Genomic DNA, 21,709 nt, shown 5'->3' with positions numbered 1-21,709 from the left:
CCCCAATGTGAGTAGGGCCATCAACTACTTGGGTCAGGTCCAAGGCCGTCATGGAAGCCATGAACTCCCGAGCTGCTGTTGATGACGAGCCGGAAGATGGCAAGTTAAAGTCCCCCATGACTAAAAGTCTGGGGGTCTCAACTCCCACCGCGGCCAGCACCTCCAGGAGCTCGGGCAGGGCAGCTGTCACGCAGCAAGGAGCCAGGTACGCGACCAGCAAGCCCATCTGACACCTATGACCCCATCTCACCAAGAGGGATTCGCACCCGGCAATCTGAGGTACAGTGGTCTCCCTCGGCTCCAGACTCTCTCTAATCACAACCGCCACCCCCCCACCCCTACCCTGAGCCCTCGGCTGATGGAATGCAGGCCGGTGGGCACATCTCAACAAGGGCACGCCCCTTCTGCACCCAACCAGGTCTCCGTGCGCCCATAAGGTCCATGGCACCCCTGGATAAGATCATGAATTAGGGGGGCCTTATTGGCCACGGACCGTGCGTTGCACAGCACCAGCCGAAGGCCCAGGCTCTGAGAGTCTTGACCATCCGGGAAATGGGAGAAGTCTGGGGGCTCGGGGCGCGCGGTCGCCTTCAAACATCGAGCACGCGCCCCCACAGAACGATATGAGCCCCCACTTCCGTCATATCTGCCCCTCCCACTTACCGTGCAAATAGGACCACCCTCAACCAACGGAACACAAACCCCCCCCGTGACCTCCGAACCTATTAACTTACCGCCGCGAGCACTCGCAGGAACTGGACCCCCCCCCAACGGGTTTCCCCCAACACCCGTCCTTACCCTCCCACCCCTTAAAAATGCCCTGTCTAAAAACCCCCAAAGGCTCCTCCTCTTCGCGTGCCACCTCTGTGGGTCCCAAGACCCGTCATAGAGGCCGGCCTTCGGTAATGTAACAGGCCGTTCCCGCGAGGCGGGGGCACCTCGCAGGTGCAAGAGTTCAGTTCTAGAATAGCGCATACAGTACAGTAAAAGTCAGCGGAAGATAGATCGTCCCAGGTTGGCAGAGATGTTAACAGGGATGTTCTCCTGAGGTAACTCTCAAATTAGGATCCAGATGTAAGATGACATAAGATGTAAAAATGGACAGTCAATCTCCATGGTACAAGTGGGGTATAAGATGTAACGTGTAGCATATAAGATGTAACATATACTCTAACCATCAAACCATGGTACAATCTTGGTAAGTCCATAATCAGCGACTAATAGCCCAGGACTTAGATAACACAATCTGTCCAGAGGAACATCCGGGTCCCAAGAAAAAGGGGGGAAGGGGAGGCGCTCCATGGCCGCCATCAAGCCACCCTCTACGTCCATCGCTGTTTCCAGATGGCACTCCCATCCACTCTTAGCAGCTCCCAGAACTCCAATCCGACTCCAATACAGCCCATCAGCTCCTGACGGCTCCCCAAGAGATCAAAAAATGCCCGAAAGTTGTTGTACGTCCCAAAATCCCCGACACACAGGGGAAGGGCAGGCGCGGCCAACATCGCCGCAATTAGGGAGCCAAGCCCGACCAAACCAAAAAGGCAGGCCAGAAGCGTCCTCCTCCTCTCTGGTATCAAAGGGATCACAGTTGTCCTTGTGGGAGGGAAGATCTTGTACTTGCGATAGGAGAGATCTTATGGCAAAAAGCCAGGAAAGCAGGAAAGCCAGGCCGAATAGGCCACACCGCCCTCCTTACCTCCAATGTCCTCCGATGTCGCCCCCACCCTCTGATATCGGGGGGGGCCGCAGTTGTTAAACAGGAGAGTCCTTAAGAGGGTCCTTAAGAGTCCTTAGGAGTCCTTAGCGTAACAAACGTGGGGAGCAAACCAGGAAGAGCTGGGAGGGGCGGCACACTAGCCGAACACCGACCAAAACGCCACCTCATCCCTGACACCTAAAATGGCCGCCGTCATTCGCCGATCGCCCTCCCGGCCCGTTCTCAGCAGCCGCGGGTCCTAAGAGGTCCACAGACCTCTCCCGCGGCTGCGAGGAAGATCGTCTACCAGACCGGGGGGCGAAAACGGCTAGACGAACGACCACGATGCTGCCATTCGCCCGGCGAGCTCAGATCCGCCGAGCCGAATTTTCACAACAGCGCCATCTTGCGCACGCGCAGGAGCCTATATCAGACTAATGCAGTCTGTTATTAACAGCAGCTGCTTGCAATAACTGCAGGTTCAAGTCCCACCAGGCCCAAGGTTGACTCAGCCTTCCATCCTTTATAAGGTAGGTAAAATGAGGACCCAGATTGTTGGGGGCAATAAGTTGACTTTGTATATAATATACAAATGGATGAAGACTATTGCTTGACATAGTGTAAGCCACCCTGAGTCTTCGGAGAAGGGCGGGATATAAATGCAAATAAAAAAAATAAAAAAAATAGTGCTGCTCTCAATTTGGCTGTCAATTCATCATGGGTTGGGTCAGGGGGCCGGCTCCTGCTGGTGCCTTGGGTGGCTGATTCTGAGGGGAGAATGATGGCATGGGCCACCTCTTCCCAAATTGAGGTTTTCTCAATAGGGCATCTGCTAACAGGTTTTTTTCTTGCCGGGATGTACTTCAGTTTGAAATTGAAGCGCTTGAAATATTGAGCGCAGCGAACTTGTTTGGGAGACAGTGTCCTGAGGGTCTTTAGAGCCTCGAGGTTTTTGAGATCAGTCCAGACCTCGAAAGGCACTTTACTCCTCTCTAGGAAATGTCTCCAAGATAGCAAAGCCCATCGAACTGCATAAGCCTCTTTCTCCCAGGTGGCCCATTGTCTCTCTATGTTGTTGAATTTTTTGGACATGTGGGCACAGGGCAATAATTGCCCTTTGTTCCTTTGCAGGAGTACCTCAGCCACTGCCACATCGCTGGCTTTGGCTTGTATGACAAATTGTTGCTCCCGATCTGGGTGCTGCAGAATTGGTTCTTGGGCAAACAGTCTCTTTAGTTTTTCAAAGGCTTTTTGGCAATCCATTGTCCAGGTAAGTGGTTGGGTCGGCTTTTGCTTTGTTGGAGGGGACCTCATTTTCAAAAGTTTGGTTAGGGGTAGAGCCACCTCCACGAAAGCTGGGATGAACTGCCTATAGAAGTTAGCGAACCCCAGGAAGCTCTGAAATTGTGCAGGTTTTCGGCATTTGGGGCTGCCTGGAGTCACCAGGCAGAGAGGCGGGAATGGAGCGGGAGTTTGGGGTGAGGGGGATGGATGGATGAATGGATTGGAGGTGGGCAAGTGCTAAGAATGCCGGGGAGATTCCCACCTTTGGTTTGCCCAGCGAACAACTGACGCGCCACAACTGCGAAACACAGCAGCAGCCATAAGGTGGCCATGCTTGCTGCCTCCTTCACCCCAAAATAATAAGACCCCCAATAATAACGCCAAGCCCTTATTTCAGGGTTCAAAAAATATGTCAGGGTCTTATTTTTGGGGAAACACGGTAGAAATATGGTTTCCAAGTCTTACAACCACATTATATGAATCCAGCTTCATTATATGAATCTTATTTTTGGGGAAACACGGTAGAAATATGGTTTCCAAGTCTTACAACCACATTATATGAATCCAGCAGCTTGCTGGTCATGCAAACGAATGGCTGTTCATGCAAGGGGCAAGCCATTATTGAAAACTTGATAAAAGAAAGGCAGAAAAATATCAACAATTATGTCCTTTTAAGTTCATATTTAAACATTAAGATCAAAAGGAAGTTTTCTTTTGTTTAAATACTTTAAAACATGGTTTCAAAGGGGGTGAAAAAAAATAAGAACCTTTATTAGCTGTTGTATTATTTTCTACAATAGAAATACATAGACTAGAACCTGCTAAGAACTGAATAACATTAAATATGGTGACTCCGTATTTATTTTAGAACATAAGCCTGAGGGCAGGGACTGCCTTTCATTTTTCTTTTGGAAAAGTAATCTATAAGCTACCTTTTGGCTTTAGTGCCAGGTACAAAGAAACAATAAGTAAATCATATGAATCATATAAATTATAATATTTGTTTATACAGGATTATAACTTTGTGAATCATTGTGTAATCGTCTACAGCTAAATGACATGGTTAACGTTTCTTTGGTTCAAAGAGTGCTAAAGAATAATGTATACAAGCTTAGGCATTCTACAAACTTGCAACATTGAAATGTAATATTATAGCTCTCCAGTTTCCATAAGATTTGTTACTATAACAGCTAACGAAATTATTCTAATAGTCTCCCCTACTTGACTTCCATAACCTTCTGGGTCCTTTCTAGAAAAATTTTTTTTTAAGCCTAAGATATAAAATAATTTGCTAATAAGGATATTTTTAAATAAATTGTGAAATGGTATTTGTGGGTTTGTAGTTTGGTACTTTGTTTTTAATCTGTTTATTTTTTAATACAATTGAAATAGCAAAATAATAATTAGCCAAATTTAATTTACACATACATACACAGACAAAATAAAAGAAGGCAAAGGGAGAAATTACATTCATATTAATTACTACTAGTCTTATACCTGTGCCTATCTTATATTATGCATTTAGTTTTGCTTACATTTAAGTCTGTTAAAATTTAAAAGAAAAAAGGAGGAAAAATAGTACACTGAAGATTAAAAATGAAATAATATACATACATAAATTTGATTATATCTCCAAATGATGGAATAATTACTCAAATATGGAAAGGGAACTTAGTTCCTCAAACTGTTATATAATCAGAGGAGAATGAATGTCCTTTGTCCTACTAATATGAATTTTTCACACTTAACAAAGACATGCACTACCAATTTCTTAGCCCTTTTGTCAGTTTCCATATTATTGATGTGCATTCTAAAGAACATCAATATCTATGAAAAAAAATAAGACTGGTGTCAGGGTTCCAAGTAATACACCCATTGCAAACAGGACTCCTAGGCAAGTAGGTTCCTCAAATAACAAGTTTATTGGATATATCATATTGGCACAGACTCTAAAGCTTCCCGTGGTTTTCACCTAATTAAAAGCAAAACTCCCATCCCCTTTCCAAAACAGTCAACACATGGTCCAATCAAGGTGCTGTTCAGTTGCTTGGAAACTTCGTTCCTCCTCTCCTCAGCCACCTCTGGGAATGTCCTTGGTTCTCAGGGGAAACTATTTTGTTTTGGCTACAAAACTTCAACTATTTCTATTCCCCCCTCCCTATCCCTCCAAGATGGCCTCAGTTAGGTCAGCTTCACAGTTGACAACTGGTTAGTAGTATTCATATTGCAGTTTGACTAGCATCATTATCTGTTCTTATTAGTTAATTTTAAGTATACACTCCACATTCCACATGTTTTCCAAAAAAAAGATCACCTTGTAATTTCCAAATCTGGACTTCCCTCTTTGTTAATTAGCATAATCAGAATATTCAAATTGTACATCACATTTTTCTGGTGGATAATATAAAGAGATGTGGTATTTTTACAACAATTGGACCATAAGATCCTCCAATTTATTAGGCATGTCAGATGTCAGTCAATGAAATTTTCCAGGGACCAAAACTTGCCATTAAAAGGCAAAGTTTGTGATGTATTTAATGTGAAAAATTAAAATGTCCTTCAATAGTCAACAACTGGAATCTTCAGAGTGACACATAAGGCTGAAAGTTTCCCCAAATAACCCTCCAAAGAGTATGTTTGCATTCTGAAAATATAGTTCACCTCAGGGGTGAAATGCTCCTGTTCGGACCGGATCGTCCAATCTGGTAGCGATGGCAGCTGGTGGTTCAGAGAACTGGTAGCAAAAATCCCTGGCCCCACCCCCTGCCCCAGCTGAGCCATGCCATCATCAGAGGTTTGGGTTTTTTTATTTTTAAAAGCATCTTTTTTTCAGCCGAAAAAATGCTTTTAAAAGAAAAAAAAAAGCATTTGATGATCGCACGGCTCAGCTGGGATCATCAGAACCCTTTAAAAGTTTTTTTTAACAACCTCTTCGACCGAAGAGGTTGTAAAAACAAAAGGTTTTAAAAGGCTCCTCTGACGATCCCAGCTGAGTTGCCTGATCACCAGAACCTTTAAAAAACATGCTTTCTATAAGCTCCTCGGCTGAAGAGGTTGTTAAAAAAAACCTTTTAAAAGATTCTCGGCTGTGATCAGTCAACTTCAGCTGGGATCATCAGAGGAGCCTTTCAAAATCTTTTTTTCCTCTGGCGACCCAGCTGAGTTGCCTGATCATCACAGGCTTTTAAAATCATTTTTTTACAACCTGTTATAACAGCCCCCACCCATGCCCACCCAATCGCCCGGTCTCCACTTACCTAATTGCTGCTTATTTTGGGCTCGCTAAGCCTTGCTTTGCTTGGCTGCTGCAATCAGTTGCATCCGCTAGCAACTGAATCTGCCTGCCTGCAATCCATCTCCTCGGTGAGCAACTCAATCTGCCTGCCTTCAATTGGGTAAGTAAATGGGGGAGAGCTTTAAAAAATAGTTAATTGGGAGTTTTTAAGGAGTTTTTTTTTTTAGACAGCAATTTAAAGTTAAGGAAGTTTTAAATTTATCTGCTTTTATCTAAAACAGGGGTCTCCAACCTTAGTAACTTTAAGGCTTGTGGACTTCAACTCCCAGAGTTCCTCAGCCAGTGAACTGAAGTCCACAAACCTTAAAGTTACTAAGGTTGGAGACCCCTGATCTAAAAGATATAAATAAAATAAAATAATAAAATAAAATATTTGTGCAGCTTTCTGAGATTTGGTGTGTTTCTGTAGTGTTTCACTCTAACTACACAAACACACAAAATCTCACAAAGTTGTATGTGGCATTTTGTGTGTATGTGTGAGTCAGTTGTGTTGTGTATGTGTAAAGTGTGAAAGTTAGTTTTTAAGCTTTTTGTGGCTGTGTGAGGTTCCTGCTGTTGCAGGGGCCATTTTGGGTGAAGTGCAGCTGCTTTTACATTGTGTGTGAGTCAGTTGTGTTGTGTGTGTGTAAAGTGTGAAAGTTGGTTTTTGAGCTTTTTGTGTCTGTGAAGTGCAGTTGCTTTTACATTGCGTATGAGTCAGTTGTGTTGTGTTGTGTGTGTGTAAAGTGTGAAAGTTGGTTTTTGGTACCTCTTATTGTTTTGTATACTTTGTTTATTATTTTTATTATTTATTGTTATTGGCCACGCCCACCCAGTCATCTGACCACCAAGCCATGCCCACAAATTAAGCCACAGAACCTGTAGGGAAAATTTTTGGATTTCACTCCTGGTTCACCTCCTCTTTGCTTATCCAGTGTAATCAGTATAATCATTCAGAATTTTATCAGTAGACTCTCTGATAAACCTTCACTGTTATTTGTGAAGGTGGCTGAAATATTATACTCAGCTTATTCACCAGGTATTTTACCAAAATGGAGAGATACAGGATGCTACAGGTGTCAGTCTTGGATCTTCTATTGTAATATTTTCATTAATTATTTGGATGAAGATGTGAAAGACATGCACATCAAATTTGCAGATGATACATTATTTGATTGGATAACTTATACCTTAGAAGACACATACAATTCAAAATGAACTTGGTAGATTAGAATAGATCTTTTCAATCTTTTTACTCTGCAGGATCTGTTGAAATAATTGTTATGTCTCAGATAATCTCTACATAGAAATAATTAAATCTACAGCTCAAGTACATTAATGTGATCAATAAGCTGGCTTATGATGTCTAAAAATCCCCACCATTCCATGGTACACAAAGTTCAAATGATGGTATTTGTTTATTGGAAAGCAAAATCACATAACTGTGGCTTACCTACTTTGGCGATATCATGCAGGGGAATTCACTGGAATTCAATGAAGAAAGCAGTTATATTTGGAAGAGTTAGTAGCAAAAGGAAACTAGGCTGTCAAAAACATGGTGGTTGGACACTATTAAAGTTGACACCAGCCAGAGCAGATTGGCTCTGGCTGGTTATGCAAGATTAGAAGATGTGGAGAGACCTGACCCATAGAATGGCTAAGAGTTGGACACGACTGAAGGGATAACATTGTCATCATCAACAACAATCTCTTCCACAATGCCTATTAACCTCCTTGCAGAATTCTAAAGTTCTGCAGAAGTATAGGCTGCATTAATAATAATAATAATAATAATAATAATAATAATAATAATAATAATAATAATAATAATATTTTTATTTATAGACCGCCCTTCTCCCAAAAGACTCAGGGCGGTGTACAGCCACAAATAAAATACAGAAAGAAAACAACAATACAAAACTAAAAACAACCCTTAAAAAACTATTTAATTTGGCTACTATAGATAAAAATATTCCCTCTAAAATTTACTAAAAAATTAAAAAACCCCTAAATCAATTTAATAATATAAAATTTAAGCGAGTCCAGCAAGACGAAATAAGTAGGTTTTAAGTTCGCGGCGGAAGGTCCTAAGGTCAGATATTTGTCGGAGTCCAGGGGGAAGCTCGTTCCATAGGGTAGGAGCCCCCACAGAGAAGGCCCTCCCCCTGGGGGCCGCCAGCCGACATTGCTTGGCTGACGGCACCCTGAGGAGCCCCTCTCTGTGAGAGCGCACCGGTCATTGGGAGATAGACGTTGGCAGTAGACGGTCCCGTAGGTATCCCGGTCCTAAGCCATGGAGCGCTTTAAAGGTAGTAACTAACACCTTGAAGCGCACCCGGAAGACAACAGGCAGCCAGTGCAGTCTGCGCAGGATGGGTGTTACATGGGAGCTCCGAACGGCTCCCTCAATAACCCGCGCAGCCGCATTCTGGACTAGCTGGAGTCTCCAGGTGCTCTTCAAGGGGAGCCCCATGTAGAGAGCATTGCAATAGTCCAGACGAGAGGTAACGAGAGCATGAGTGACCGTGCATAGGGCATCCCGGTCCAGGAAGGGGCGCAACTGGCGGATCAGGCAAACCTGATAGAAAGCTCTCCTGGAGATGGCTGTCAAATGGTCTTCGAAAGACAGCCGCCCATCCAGGAGCACGCCCAAGTTGCGCACCCTCTCCATCGGGGCCAAAGACTCGCTCCCAACAGACAGCCGCAGCTGCAGCTGACTGTACCGGGGTGCCGGCATCCACAGCTACTCCGTCTTGGATGGATTAAGTTTGAGCTTGTTCCTCCCCATCCAGACCCGTACGGCCTCCAGACGCCGGGACAGTACTTCGATAGCTTCGTTGGGGTGGCCTGGGGTGGAAAAATACAGCTGCATGTCATCAGCATACAGTTGGTATCTCACCCCAAAACCACTGATGATCTCACCCAGTGGTTTCATGTAGATGTTGAAGAGGAGAGGCGAGAGAATCGATCCCTGCGGCACCCCACACATGAGGCACCTCGGAGTTGATCTCTGCCCCCCTGTCAACACCGTCTGCGTCTGGTCAGAGAGGTAGGAGGAGAACCACCAATAAACGGTGCCTCCCACTCCCAACCCCTCTAACCGGCGCAACAAGATACCATGGTCGATGATATCAAAAGCCGCTGAGAGGTCTAATAGGACCAGGGCAGAGGAGTAACCCTTATCCCTGGCCCTCCAGAGATCATTCACCACGCGGCCAAAGCTGTCTCCGTACTGTATCCGGGCTGGAAGCCGGACTGGAACGGGTCTAGATAGACGGTTTCATCCAGGTACTGGGGTAGCTGACGTGCCACCACACTCTCTACAACCTTCGCCATGAAGCGAAGGTTGGAGACCGGACGATAATTTCGATTTATTCTGGACGATAATCAGAGATGGGCTGAAAGTAAAAAAAGTCAAAAGCACAGATGTAGAGTAGGGGACACCTGTTTTGATAATGATGCATCGGTGGGTTGCTACCAGTTCGCCCCGGGTCAGGTGAACCGGTAGCAGTAGCGGTTGGGAGGCTCTGCTCACCTACCTGGATGTCTCTATGCATGCGCAGAAGTGTCGTGCATGCGCGGATGAACCAGTAGCGATGGGATTTGAAACCCACTACTGCGACACATGTGAAAGAGATCTAAATATTGGTTGATTGCAGTGAGAATATAAGTCAGCAGAGTGAAGTGGCTGCAAAAAAAAAATGCAAATGCCACTTTCGGCTGCATAATTTTCAAATCAAGTAAAACAATCTATCCAATTTACTTTTTTTTAGCTCAGATCTTGCTTCCCCATAGTGTTCGGCTCAGAACACCAAACTTAAGAAAAAATTGACAGAAATTGGAACAGGTACAGAAAAAGATGGCAATCCAAGGATTAGAAATTAATGAAATAATGATTTTTAAATTTTATGATTCTCTAGTGATGATATTTAATTTCTATCCACTTTGACCTTCTTGTGTTTTTATTAAAAAAAATAATAATAAATTTTTAAAAAATTAATAAATAATAAAAAAACTTTACTGAAAAAAAAGAAAGAAAAAAATTAAGCCCTGTGGGGGAAAAAAAAAGATTCAAGGAGTTGGACATGTTTAACTTAGAAAAAAGACAATCGAAGAAATAGGTGGAGAAGACCCAGTAACCCTCATACTAGATGTCTTGTAGGAGACTTCCAAAGCCTGTTTCCTCTTGTTCCAGAGTACAGGGGATGGAATAACGGTTATAAGTTGCTGAAATATGGATTTTGTTTGAGCTTTACAGGAACAGGAAACTTGTCACCAACAAGTGTAGTTTGATAGTGATTTTCCCAGAGAGGGGATAGGCTCTGAATCATTCAGGGTGCTGGTAGGTTAGCTAATGGGCATTACCAAAGAGTTGGCTTTGGATAGTGAGATGAACTGAATATATAAATAAATTGAAATATAAGTAAACAATCACATTTCTTCATTTTAAACCAAAAGTCTTTCAGTATGACATGGACTTATACCAGCAAACATAGCAGTTTTAGCAAGTAATGAATAATTAGTAATATTAATATAATTATATTATAGTAATATACTAATAGTAATAATAAATGCTCTGGTATATTAAATTTGTCTTATCAAGGAGTTATAGTGTAACTACTCTATTTCTGATGTTGAAATAGGATATTTACACTATAACTCCTTTATACATATATTCATGTATGTACATATGCTCTTCTGAACCTAAAAACATAGAAGTGTGATATGCACCTAAGAGATACTAGATCTTCAGTAGAGGAAATTAGCTTAGCTGCAATAATCAAGGCGACAAAGTGAAAGAATATTTTGAGCATGTGTTTTGTACAAAGTTAAAAAATGGATTATGCTGATACGGTGAGGGAAACGTTCTGGGCATTAGACAATTTCTACTTTTAATAACTGAATGAGAGCTTGTTGAAAAAGGAAAGCACGTTCCAGTGGAGCATCGAAGAACTATAGATTACCAAGTTCTAACAGATCGTGGTAGGATATTTTTTTTAAAAAAAAAAGACACTTATGTTCCCCACAATGGTGGAGTCACAGAATTCTCCACTTGCATCTTTTCATTTTGTTTTGTTTCTGTGGTCTGATTTGCTCCTGGTTGGCCAAATACATTGACCTACATTTTCAAATACTGATTTTTTTTCATGTTATCTCTGCCAGTAAATCATTTATTGATAACTGTATTCAATTTTTCTTGCAGGGATAATCTGGATTGCTTTTCATAGTGCTTTTTTATGACATTCACAACCTATATTTATTTTTTTTCAGAAATAAGCTGCGCTGTATTTCCAGGCAGATAGCTAAATTATTAATGTGAACACAATTAAACTTTTATTTATATTAAATAGCCATGGGGATGCTGATGTGATTACAGAACTCTGAAACTTCAGTATGTTTTAAATCTGCTATTAAATATGAAAACCAGAATGTAAAACAAGAATCTCAGACAGATATAACTTGCAAACAGAAGATTTATTGCATTGCAGCAGAAAACAGAATGTGATTTTTAAGTCAGTATTTTAAAATTAGAAGAAAGCATAATGTGTAGGATTTCTTTTTCTAGACTCCTTGGGTTGGTTCCATACTTAATCATTCTCTGGTTTCAGTGAGTCTTGTCTAAGTAAATTTGATTAAATTTGAATCCCAGTCCCATATTAGCAAAAAGCTGCTAAGCTGCGAATTGACAATTGATTCTGATGGCTTTCTTCTACCCAAGTTTTCCCTCAAAAGCAAGCTTTGAAATATTTCCTTCTTGCAGTTTATTTAGTTGTCTTTTCTTCCACCGATTTCACTTGGGAAGAGATGACTTTGCCATCCACCAGTTCTTCAACAATGGTTTTAACCACCCTAGTTTTGGTGGGTTCTGTCAAAGGAAAATTATAATAGTTTTATTGATTAATAGTACCAGTTTTAAAAACAGCACTTTATTTGGCTAAACCTCTCATCATAGGATGATAATTATATTAGAAAAATTGCTGAAAATAAGATGAAGAGCAATTTGGGCACAGAGATTACACTTTAACGACAAAACCCCCCTGGAAAAATGTGAAAAGCTACATGTTGCAAAACTGTGATCTCATTCCATCTAGGTATTAAATGTAATCCGATATGAGTTGGCAAAAGACAATTTCTAGGGACAAAAGCCACACATATGCTACTGGTTTCCGATTACAGTATTATGTAATCAATTTACCTTATAGAACTGACAATTTTTTACAGCTATACTAGTTCCAAGATACAAATACCAAATGGGTCATGGTAATAAATTTTCTTTCTTTGCATCTGTTTTTGAGGGCAGGCTTTGTAACAGCTGATGATTGGAAACTACTAAAACATTTTTTTTCTTATACTTTCCTCTTAATGCCCAAATTTATTTTGTACATTTTTTTCTTTCTCCTTCATATTAACATTTTTTTCTAATTTCATATGGGTGACTGTTAATTTTATACTCGAGCAGTCGTTTAGTTCATGGAATCCTTTCCCTCCTGTAATATTCTAAATTTTGCAGTGATTCTCAAGCTGAAGCCAAAATAGATTGTGCCAGCATAGGTTTAGCCTCACAAAATAGTCTTCAGGGCCCATCCCTCAACGTCATATTTCAACTCATACCTTTCATTCAGCATGGATATTAATCATCTTGGCTGGGAATGGTGGAAGTTTTAGACCAATACATTTGTAGATCAAATCAACATTATTTCAGTCAGCTGTGAAATAGCCATCTCACCCCCAAACCGGTATCATCAATTTTTGCCTTATGCCCTTGGTATTAATGGATGAAGCTTCCTAATTCAAAATCCTGATGGCAATTTAGACTGTGATACTGGTCCAGCAGTATCAGGAAAACAAATAATTTGGATATGAATGGAAGAGACAAGGATTTGAAATAGCTTTTGTTAGTCTACTAGCTTTCAGAAATGTTAATATTCAACTTCCTAACTAGTTTAGTTTCTGATTGTCTTCTCTGGATATTCTAAGACAGGAGTCTCTAACCTTGGCAACTTTAAGACTTGTGGACTTCAACTCCCAGAATTCTTCAGACAGCAAAGCTGGCTGAGGAATTCTGGGAGTTGAAGTCCACAAGTCTTAAAGTTGCTAAGGTTGGAGACCCCTGTTCAAAGAGACATAATCCAGTACATCTGAAGGGCATCAGATCTGTGCCTGAGCTAACAGGTGGAAAAAAGGTTACTGAAGTAGTTAAAGATAATTAAATCCATGCATTTCATTTTATGAAATGAAATTGTTCATAAGGAAATGCTTTCAATTTCCTGTGATGTATTTTTAGATATACCAAGATATACCAAGTCAATACAAATAGCAATGTATTATTTCTAAAAGAATAGGATTATATTTACCTCTGATTTGAACTTTTGTCTCGTAAGCAGCACGGATACTGTTAACAAGGAACACAGTATTAATAATATTGTAGTATTTATCGGAATCTTTAAAGCTTGAGAGCAATAAATATTTGAGTAAAGGGAAAGATATGTATTCTGTGTCATGTATCTTATAATTTTATTATTCCTATCAATAAAATATTTGAAAACTAAATTAATTCAATAATGATGATCAGCTGTATGATTTTTTTTTAAAAAAAGGAAATACAGTAAACTGTATGGATACTCTATGAATTTCTAGACAGCATCAGAGAGGGTTGTATATATAAATTAGAATTCTTTTTTACTTTTTAAATGTTCCATACAGAGCACTAATGTGAGTTTTACTTGTTATTTAATAAAATTAGAGAATAACTAGCAGGAGTAATCAATAAATAAGAAAATAAAAACACCTCCCCAAGAGATGCTTAATAGTTTGTTTTATTGTTTTTAAACAAAAGCATTATTTTGTTTTACATGCTGTATTCCATGATTTTGATGTCTAAAAATACAGTTCTACAATTGGTAAAAAAGAACTTTTTAAAAAAACAACGAATTTGGAAGAATGATGCTCTTTTTTACACACTAGGATTGATTTACCTACCGATCGATCACACTTCTACCCTACATTTCTTATCAATCCATCAACAAATAGAGAGTAAGAGGCATTGTGGTTGAACACATAGATGCTTTTCCTCTGATGAATCCAAAGCAAGATTTAGCTCCAACTTCTAGCTAGCTGTCTAAAAACACAATCTTTTGGTCTGATCCGATATGGAACATATGTAGCTCAAAGTATTCTTTCTTACAGTGATACAAAACATGAGAAATCTACAAGCAGAGATGAATATCTGCAGTAGCAGATATTTGTGCAAATAAATATCCTAAGCCTGAATCTACCACCCACTCACTGCGTAATTATTGTCTCATCCAATTTTGAAAAATGTTTACTCACCTTTCCCCATCTAGTAGACGTCTGTATGTTTCTATTTCCATTTCCAGTCTGGTCTTGATGCCCAACAATTGCTGATACTCTGAATTTTGGCACTCTGTTTCAGCCCTGATCTGTTGCAGCTGTTCTTCCAGGCTGCTGACTTGAAGTTGTAACTGACTAAGCTGAGTGCTGTAGTTCCCTTCGGTTTCTGCCAAGGTTCCTTCCAGAGATGCTTTCTGTTAATTGGAGAAATACACGTAAGCAGGTTAAAGGTTTGCTATGATTTTCTGAGTATTATTTTGCCACCCCACAATCCAAATTGTGCACACTTCATGACTCTGGGACTGCTAACAACATTTTTCTTTCTTTTCTTTTCTTTTTTCCAATTTGGCACAACAAACATAAATACAATCTATATTGTGCCTCTAATATAGCCTCATAAACAAATTTATAGAAGATACTAGCCATTAAAAAACACAGTAGTCTTGCTAGAGGCTAATTGTCATTGTTTCCATGCTTGTCTAAGGTTATCCCTTTTTAATCCAGCAACGAAATCTTGACTGTTATTATGGGGATCCTAACTTTGATCCGAGATCGGAATGTGCATCAGTGGGTCTTTATGTTCTGATAAGAGTCCTGTAACTCCTCAATTTAGGAATTTGTAAACTGAGTTTTATGAAAACAAAAGGTAGGTCTGTTTCAGACCAGAGGACAAGATTTTTTTTTTTATTTCCTGCTGTTTTTGAGAGAAAGGAAGCAAACACAAACCTTTGCCAAAAGGGATTGTAATTCAATTTCCAGGGACTGAAGACTTCGTTTGAGTTCTATTAATTCATTCCTGGCTGTACTTGCAGCACCGGCATCATCGTGGATCTGTTGCTGCAGTGGCTGGCTCTAGAAGGAGGGAGAAATCAATAAAAATATAACTTAGAAGCAACATATAGAGCAAAAGTAGGCAATTCTGGGGAAAATTACGACCCGTACGCTCGCACAGAGAGGGCCTTCTCAGGGTGCCATCCGCCAGACAATGTCGGCTGGCAGCCCCCAGGGGAAGATCCTTCTCTGTGGGGGCCCCTACTCTTTGGAATGAACTTCCCCCTGGTTTACGTCAAATACCTGACCTTCGGACTTTTCGCCGCAAACTGAAAACATATCTGTTTGTTCGTGCGGGGCTTTCTTAAATTGTCTAGTTTTAAATTTTAAATTTCTTTTTAGTTTTAACTGGGGTCTTTTAGATTTTTAACTATTTTAATTTCGGCCACACTGTATAATAAGTTTTTAAATTTATTTTTAACTGTATATTGTTCCTTTTTTACTTTGGCTGTACACCGCCCTGAGTCCTTCGGGAGAAGGGCGGTTTATAAATCTAATAAAATAAATAAATAATAAATAAATAAATAAATAATAAAATTTAATTAAGATGCACAACAGCCAGTGTAATATAATATAGGTGGATTATAACACACAAGAGTGGAATCAGAACTTTCTGGTTTTGGGGAGAATTTTCTTGTGAGTAGAGTATTTTCTTTTTTTAAAGAATTATCTTAAGAACTCTTTCAACATATACATTCATTTTTGTTGTGAGTTATCAAACTGACATTTTAGTGCAGTTGGAGGAGACTTGAAAAAAATATAATTGGGGTACCATCTTACCATTTTGATGAATTGTTCTTCCGCTTCTCTACGGTTTTGTTCTGCAAGGTCTTCGTATTGTGCTCTCATGTCATTCAGTAGCTTAGTCAAGTCTATTCCTGGAGCAGCATTCATTTCCACTGTGACATCTCCTGTAGAACTGCTCCTCAGTAGAGTCATTTCCTGAATATGAAAATTGGAAGCAGGTTATTTGTACACTTCAGAACCAGTGAAATGTGGTTATGGTGGCTTTTTGAAATCTACCTGAGAGATAGAAATAAAGCCATTTTAAAGTAGCCTTGTGAGAGATGGAGAACAGTAAGAGCCACAGTATCTTTGCTGATCCCTCTGTTGACTTATATTATATTCTATTGTAGGCATATGTGAAATTCATAAGTTTTTATTAGGTGGAGAGCAAAAGCAGGGAAACATAGTTCCTTCTGTGTAAGCACTAACAGAACAACCAACTCAACTGGAATTTAATAGATAGACTTTTATAGTGAAACTTTTCATGTGTCTTTAAGTGAAAGATTGGCATTTCAAGATTCCTGATAAGAACTTCTTAATATATTTGTTGGAAGGATCCCCAGGATAACATGGGAAATGATGTGTGTCTTATTAAGACTTGCCTTGGGGCTTTGGAATGGACCCAATCTTCCTGCCTGGTTTTGAAGCATCTATCAGGCATGGGGGTACTAAGTTAATGTAGAGTGTTCAAAAAAATGGAATGTGCATGTAAATGTTTGTATTTGTTCTACAGTAGGAATTTTTCTTATTGTTTTGTTTGAGCACTGGCATTGCTCATCCTCAATCCCATTTAGAGTACTCAGTACCAATGTTGCTTTTTATTTTTATTTTTCTGAACTGCAGTCAAGTCTGCCTTTCTTTTTCCCCTAGTAACATGTCTCGCTCATAATCATTTCAGCCTTGGGACATTTCATACTCTTCTCATCCTATACCTATTATGGGAATTCACACTAATTTCCGCCCTTTGGGTTTCAGCTTGCCAAACCTGCTAATGAAGTAATCCACCTAATGTACCTTTCAGGCAACTGGCTGCCTAGGTTGAAAAGGGTATTATTTTGTTCACAGTAACAAATAAGTGGATCAGGGGCAGTGAGAGGAAGTTTTAGATTTGCTTTTTGAGAGAGGTGCATATGAAAGGATTATTAATTCAGGAACTATGTACAGTATACTCAAATGTACTTGGAAGATACTCAAATATACTTGGACGAGAAACTGATAAAAAAGTAGAAAGTAGAAAGAATTGGACCCATTGAGCAAAGATGTAACATAATCAGCAACACATCCCACTTTTATCCTTCCAATCAAAAACTTCCGTGAAATTTTGAAATTAGATATATGAGGACTAACCTAGGTGCTTTTAACTCAGCATTTGCCAGATTTTGATGACTAAACTTGTCCTCAGGGAATGACCTAAATATTCCAGTTTTATCTAGGTATAAGATACTGATCTGCTAATTGATACTTGGAGGAATTTACAATCCAAGTTACAAAGCCCAGCCTCAGTCTGTCTTGGGAAATAATTTTATATCATATCGGCAGCAGATGAAAGTACACTACTAATTAAATTATGACATAAGTAACCTTAATTTTGATAGAGTATTATATTCTGAAAATTCAGCTGCCTTCTTAGGTATGGATTTTTTTCTAGTTCAGGTGGACTTTTTCAGAATATTGTAACAAATGTTATTAAAATTTGAAAGAAAATGAGAGAACTACTCTCTTTTCATCAATGCTACTAAATGTAATGGTTAAAATAAACCATTCTAATTGATAAATAATGATAAAAAAGTTACATAGGATTAATGTTCCCTTTAAATATTCTTATTTTGTTGAGGATTTAGATAAATCACTCAAGCTGAATAGAGAGATCAGTTTGAGAATGAATGACTGAAAGTTACCTACTATGATTACCAAGTAAGTGTCATGGATAAGTGAAAATTCCAACTGGAGTTGTTCCCTATCCCAAATGAACATTCTATGGGCAGCACTAGACCCCTGTTCTGTATTCTGCAGACTCCTGGGGTCTTAATTCAGATATCATACTAAATTGTATCTTATCTTATTGTCTGACTCTGGATGTCCTAGACTTCTAGAATTCCCAACCAGTACTGGCAAAAAGTACTGAGGATTAGTCTTATATGTGGAATCTTACAACTATAAGTTAAAAAGGGTTGGTTTAGAATGTTGATGCAGAAACTCAATTCAGATTCCCTTTTTGTTGCATTTGAAATCCATCAGTCAGTTCTGTGGATTAGGATGGAAACCAAATAAATCCTTTACCTCCTCATGGTTCTTCTTAAGGTATGCCAGCTCCTCTGTGAGGCTTTCAAGTTGTGCTTCTAGGTCAGAGCGATTCATGGTGAGATCATCAAGTACTCTACGCAGACCATTGATGTCTCCTTCAACACTCTGGCGAAGGAAGAGCTCATTTTCAAATCTGGGGGAAATAAATGAATTTATTAATTGAGTAATAGCTATATTTAGCAAGGAAGAGAAAAAAATCAGAGCTAGAAAGCACTTAGTAAATTGAAAGTATTGACTTAGAACATCATTTAAGTTAATTTAAGGAACTTAACAGAAAGAAAATGTTCTTCTTGCTGCTTCCTAATTCAGCTTTTGGTGACCCTCAAATATCACTCTTATTAATTGGAAACTGCTGAAAGCAAAGGGATTAAGAAAGGAGAAACTTTTTCTTTATGAATATCCATAAATTAGCTTATTGTAGAACCCAAGTTCAGTTTTGAGTAATATATCCCTGCTTCCCATCTCACAAACGTCAGGAGAGCTTCAATTTTAGATGTAGTAAATGCTTTAAACAGAAGATATATATCCTAATGGTGTTATTCTTTGTTCAGAATGTAAGTTTATACATATGTACACACATCAGGCTCCTGAGAAGAGAAATATTTGCAGATGTATAAAAAAATAGAAATCTTCTCCCACAAGCAACCCAACATTGATGGAGCACAAGAATAGATTGTTGATACATGAAAGTGAAATGGGAAAAAAATGATGGAGAATAAAATGCAGCATATTGAAGAAGTTATGCCTGACTAGAGACATTACATTGCCACATATTGATTCCATTAATTCTGTCCCATTACTTTGTAGCTTAGAAACTGAATAGCTGCTTACAAAATTGAAAAAAGTTCTTTCCAAAGGTTTCAAGGTTGAATGATCATCAGGAAAGGACAGGTGTTCTTGTAGAGATTGGATTGTATGATTTGCTAAGATTTGTTCAAATTATTATAGCTGATACATAGACAGATTCAGTAAAGGTGTTGATACGGAATTGAAAAGTAAGACTTGAAAACCATCTCATTTGTAATGTATGAATCTTTGCACTGAATCTTTTTTTAAAAAATAACTATTGTGCTAATATAATATATTAGCACAATAGTTAATATAAGGAGGGTAGAGAGCTGAATACTAGATAGGATACTATAGCTTTATATACCTTCTTATATTTGTACATAACTGAAGGTTGCCAATTTTGCAGAACTTAATGGCTACCAATTGAAGTCATAGAAATATGACACTTCAAATCACTTCAACTGACTTGGAAAAAAAGTACTGCTAAATGAAGTCTAATTAATTTCAGTGGATATTTTCTAATTATCACGCAAACTCCTAGTGCAGGAGAACATTAAAATGGTGGAGGGAGTTTTAAATGTTACACTGGTCTTTATGCTCTTAATAACCCTAGTATTTCTGGAAAACGTGAGAAGGTGCAAAGAACTGCATTTTTCAGGAGTTTCAAAACTGAAAAATGTATTTAACTTACTTCATTCGGAAATCATCAGCAGCAAGCCTGGCATTGTCAATCTGTAAGACTACATTAGCATTCTCGATGGTTACATTCACAATCTAAAAAGAACAGCATTTATTATAAATCAGTAATAATTGCATGTACTGGTAGAAAATACTGCTTAGTTATTTTTTAGTAATATATTTTATATAATAAGGGATTGCTAGTAGAGAAAATAACATCTTTAAGTGCAATTTTATTTATTTGCTGGGGATATAAACAATCTACCAGACTATTTTTTCCAAATATATTGGTCAATATATTGTTTTAGACCTTTACTTTCTTCAAATATGTATAGATAGGTAACTAAGTTTGTTTTTAAACCAGATTTTTACATCTATACATTTATGAAAATATCATCAATTCTGTTTAAATTACACTTCTTCCCTTAAATTAATGTTTATGAAACATCAGCTATTTTATATGAGCTTCATTTGGGGTTCTAATAAATTGGGCAACCCAATCTAGTTAAGCAGAGTGCTTTAGTCTGTTTAATTCAATTAAATGGTTTTAGTAAAGTATTACTTTTTTCTGAACTAAAATTCTCCCTCTACCCCCATTTCTACTGGATATATTGGATATCTTTATTAAATACATTAAGCACTTGATAAAGAGATAACCTGTCATGTTACAGGAGTCATTCATTGTAGTATAGGCTAAAACAGAATCCTTAACTTATTTTGTACTCCTATAGAAATTAGAGAAAATGTCAGTTGCAGAAAAGTGCTAGACAGAAATTGAGAAAATTTTTGTTTTGTTACCTGGTTGCGGAGTTCATCAATCATGTGATGGTACTTGCTGTAATCACGAGTCACTCCAGGTGCCCCAGGTCCATTTTTCTCATACCAGTGGCGAATTTTACGCTCAAGCTCAGCATTGGCCTCCTCCAGAGAACGCACCTTTTCCAGGTAGTTTGCTAAGCGGCTATTTAAATTCTGCATGGTTTCCTTTTCAGCACCAGCCAAAAAGACGCTATCACCAGCTCCATAGGCCCCACTCATGGAAACAGATGAAGTGGAGCGATAGTTTGCTCCATAACCACCACCTGCCACAGAGGCACTGCCAAAGCCAACACCACCACCAAATCCAGATCCACCATAACCAGTGCATATAGCCCCTCCATAGCTACTGCCTAATCCTCCCATAGATCCCCCACCAAAGCCATATAGACTTCCTCCACCAATGCCTGACATCTTAGCACCTCCGTCATAGGAAGAGATTTTCCTAGATGCAGTAGAAATTCGAAGAGACATTGTAGTTCAGTGATGTGCTACTACTGAGATATAACAGGCAGAGTCAAAGGGCAGGCAGAGAGTATGCTAACGGGGCACTTTCCTCTGCCTTTTATAGGATTATTAGGGTGTTGCTTCTGAAATTCCTCCTACTTCTGGCGAAATGTTTTTTTGTTTGCTCAGCAGATGTAAGCTACAACTGGTTTTCTCCTCCCCCCACCCTATTAGCATTTAATTCAACCTATGTCCATTTGCAGTTTAGTGCCCCAAGGGTGTTTGTTATGCTGAGGGTGGAGTAGGGAGGAACAAAGTCAAAAATTCATTATGATATTGCAGTTGTAGGTGAGTAATTCTTTCCCTTGTCTATTAGACCCCAGGCATTACTCTTCCTATTCCCAGAGCAAAACTTCAAATAACATTAATTTATCATATTATTCTCTGAG

The 21,709-nt window shown here is 39.2% G+C and overlaps 1 protein-coding gene across 1 annotated transcript; it reads right to left on the bottom strand.

Annotated features, from left to right (window-relative positions):
- Positions 1 to 11,713: 11,713 nt before the first annotated feature.
- Positions 11,714 to 21,361, bottom strand: LOC131198871 (keratin, type I cytoskeletal 24-like). The gene is made up of 8 exons (XM_058184019.1): positions 20,796 to 21,361; positions 20,011 to 20,093; positions 18,507 to 18,663; positions 16,221 to 16,382; positions 15,336 to 15,461; positions 14,589 to 14,803; positions 13,613 to 13,650; positions 11,714 to 12,123 (listed from the first exon to the last, which is right to left on the bottom strand). Exons 1-8 carry the CDS (start codon positions 21,285 to 21,287, stop codon positions 12,020 to 12,022), a joined length of 1,377 nt encoding a protein of 458 aa, XP_058040002.1. The 5' UTR covers positions 21,288 to 21,361; the 3' UTR covers positions 11,714 to 12,019.
- Between the last annotated feature and the right edge of the window lie 348 nt (positions 21,362 to 21,709).

Source organism: Ahaetulla prasina, chromosome 4, assembly GCF_028640845.1.
Source record: "Ahaetulla prasina isolate Xishuangbanna chromosome 4, ASM2864084v1, whole genome shotgun sequence".
Taxonomy (NCBI): domain Eukaryota; kingdom Metazoa; phylum Chordata; class Lepidosauria; order Squamata; family Colubridae; genus Ahaetulla; species Ahaetulla prasina.
This window is presented reverse-complemented; position numbering and strand designations above follow the sequence as displayed.